This window comes from Aplysia californica, unplaced genomic scaffold (assembly GCF_000002075.1).
Source record: "Aplysia californica isolate F4 #8 unplaced genomic scaffold, AplCal3.0 scaffold00086, whole genome shotgun sequence".
Classification (NCBI taxonomy): Eukaryota; Metazoa; Mollusca; class Gastropoda; order Aplysiida; family Aplysiidae; genus Aplysia; species Aplysia californica.
Window position 1 is genome coordinate 1,355,339 of NW_004797356.1, and position 2,157 is coordinate 1,357,495.

General features: G+C 38.9%; 1 protein-coding gene across 1 annotated transcript in view; it reads right to left on the reverse strand.

Annotated features, from left to right (window-relative positions):
* The window catches only part of LOC101850945 (calbindin-32), a gene marked incomplete in the record, with an annotated part of 155,313 nt that overhangs the window by 40,976 nt on the left and 112,180 nt on the right, over positions 1-2,157 (reverse strand). The window contains 1 exon segment of the mRNA XM_035968816.1: positions 1,262-1,348. Within this exon segment, the coding sequence (XP_035824709.1) occupies positions 1,262-1,348 (87 nt within the window).

Sequence of the window (2,157 nt, forward strand, 5' to 3'; positions counted from 1 at the left end):
ATGATGATGATAATAATAATAATAATGATAATAATAATAATAATAATAATAATAATAATTTTAACAGATTACGCCCCCACCAGGGCATTGCTACAGAGTAAAGCTGTCTTTAGGTCATTCCCAAAGGGGCGATATTAACATGTTTTTTGTGCACAGTAGAATTGTAATTGGGCTCATTTATCAATGTCATGCTCACACTGTGCGGAACAACATAAGGGGAACTGCTGCTTTTTCTTTCCTCATCCTTACTATCGTCATTTTCCTCTACTTCTTTTGTATGTTTGTCACTCTCTTGTGAACTGCCATTTACGGGATGCCTTGATAGTCGAAGCACACTTTGTGCTGTTGAGGTTAGAGAGGGGAGCAGAGTAAGCCTGATTCCCCGTTTGGATTCTCTGTTGACATCCAGCCCTTGGCACGCATATGATCATTGTGCACTTGCAAGCGCCGTAAAACCTTACAAAACTAAAACCGGAACAGGATTTTTGCCCATATTTTACTGGTTCCTTTGCTTTAAAAAAAAATCTTATCATGAAAGTACGTGTACATGAATACTACAGGGGTGATACTGAGAAGTGAAATCAAACGGAGCAGAGTCACTAAATGGAAAAGGACAAGATACCTATCTAAAAACCTTGCAGACTGTACAGTTGGTGCGTAATGTTTGCTTGTTGAGGGGGAAATGCACAAAATTAATTAATACGAGCAAAAATGCAGCTATGAGGCACACAGTTTTTAAAATTGATATCCTTACGATTTCCATGTTATGACTTGGCCCGCTTTTCCCCCTGGGATATACTGCATACCAGAAATGACAAGTGGAGGCAGAAACTACATCAAGCATTGTTCTGCTGGATTTTAATGTGTGTGTGATGGGGGGGGGGGGTGCAGGGGTTAAGGTTCTCTCGCTTACACTTCTGTTTGTATCAAATGGTCTAACATTGACGTGTACGGAAAGTTTGGTTCTTTTACGAAGCGAAGATTAAAGACAAAAATCACCCAATGACAGAAATAAACGTCGGAACTTTTGTAAACACACACAGACCCACCCACCCCCCAAAAAAACAAAACAAAAAAACAACCATCCGCAAAGTTTGATGATATTATGGGAGTTCAAAATTACTTTCGCTCTAGATGTCGCGGGGACTCAAAATATGCCCCTCCCCCTCAAGGAGTATAGACCCCGTATGTGATCGTGAGTAGTCAGTAGGTCTATAGTTTCAAATTGGTGGGGCTGAAGTATTTGTTTTCACCGACTTACCTTCATGAATTCCACACTTGATTCCAGAGGATGCTCTCGTCTGAACAGCAGCAGAAAATTTTCTTCCATAGGAAGCAACTGTGCCAACTGAAATAGGGCAAAAAACAAACAAAACGTAACAAATTGAAATATTCTGCAACGTTAAAGTGTCATTACTTTCCCAACGGTTCCCCAGTAGAAGGAAGTAGCTTTCTTGAATAGTCATGGTTAGATGCAAAATTGTAAATATTTCCGTTGACGATTGTTGTCTGTTCTTGCTTTCCCAATACTTTCTTCGTTCTGTGTTCGTCGTTTACTCCTCAATCAAAACATTTTCAAAATCTACTTCATCACCATGATTGATAATACGAGATCACACACATAATGTGCTTAACTTGGCGGTTATACATAGTCTTTAATATTTGTTTAAAGAGCAATTCACTTCTGGTTTAGCTTTATAATATCGATTGTGGAAATTCATTCAAATCGGGATTTTCTTATTTTCTCCACCATTTTTTCTCTTACTTTTTCCAGGCAGAGCAGGCCAAGGCCATGCCGAGAAAACAAGAAGACAAAAAGGTAACATCCAAACACGGAAGTAGCTGGCTGAAGGTTGCAGTGAATATAGACCGTAAATCTGTTAAAATGTCGCTATTTTGCTATTGGGATTCGATTTTTAAGGACGATGCTACAAAAATGGAAATAATGGTCGACTGTCTTCGCGGCCAGCACGCACAGAAGACAGATCTTGTCTTTCTATGTGTCAAATCGGGTATAAATAAATATATTTCAACGACAATCTCATGTCAAACGTGTAAATATCTAATAAAGACTATCTTCAGCAGTCTTTTCTCGTCCTCTTTCTTATTCTTTGAGGTGTGGTTCTCTCACAATCTATATTATTCTGTTTCTCTCTC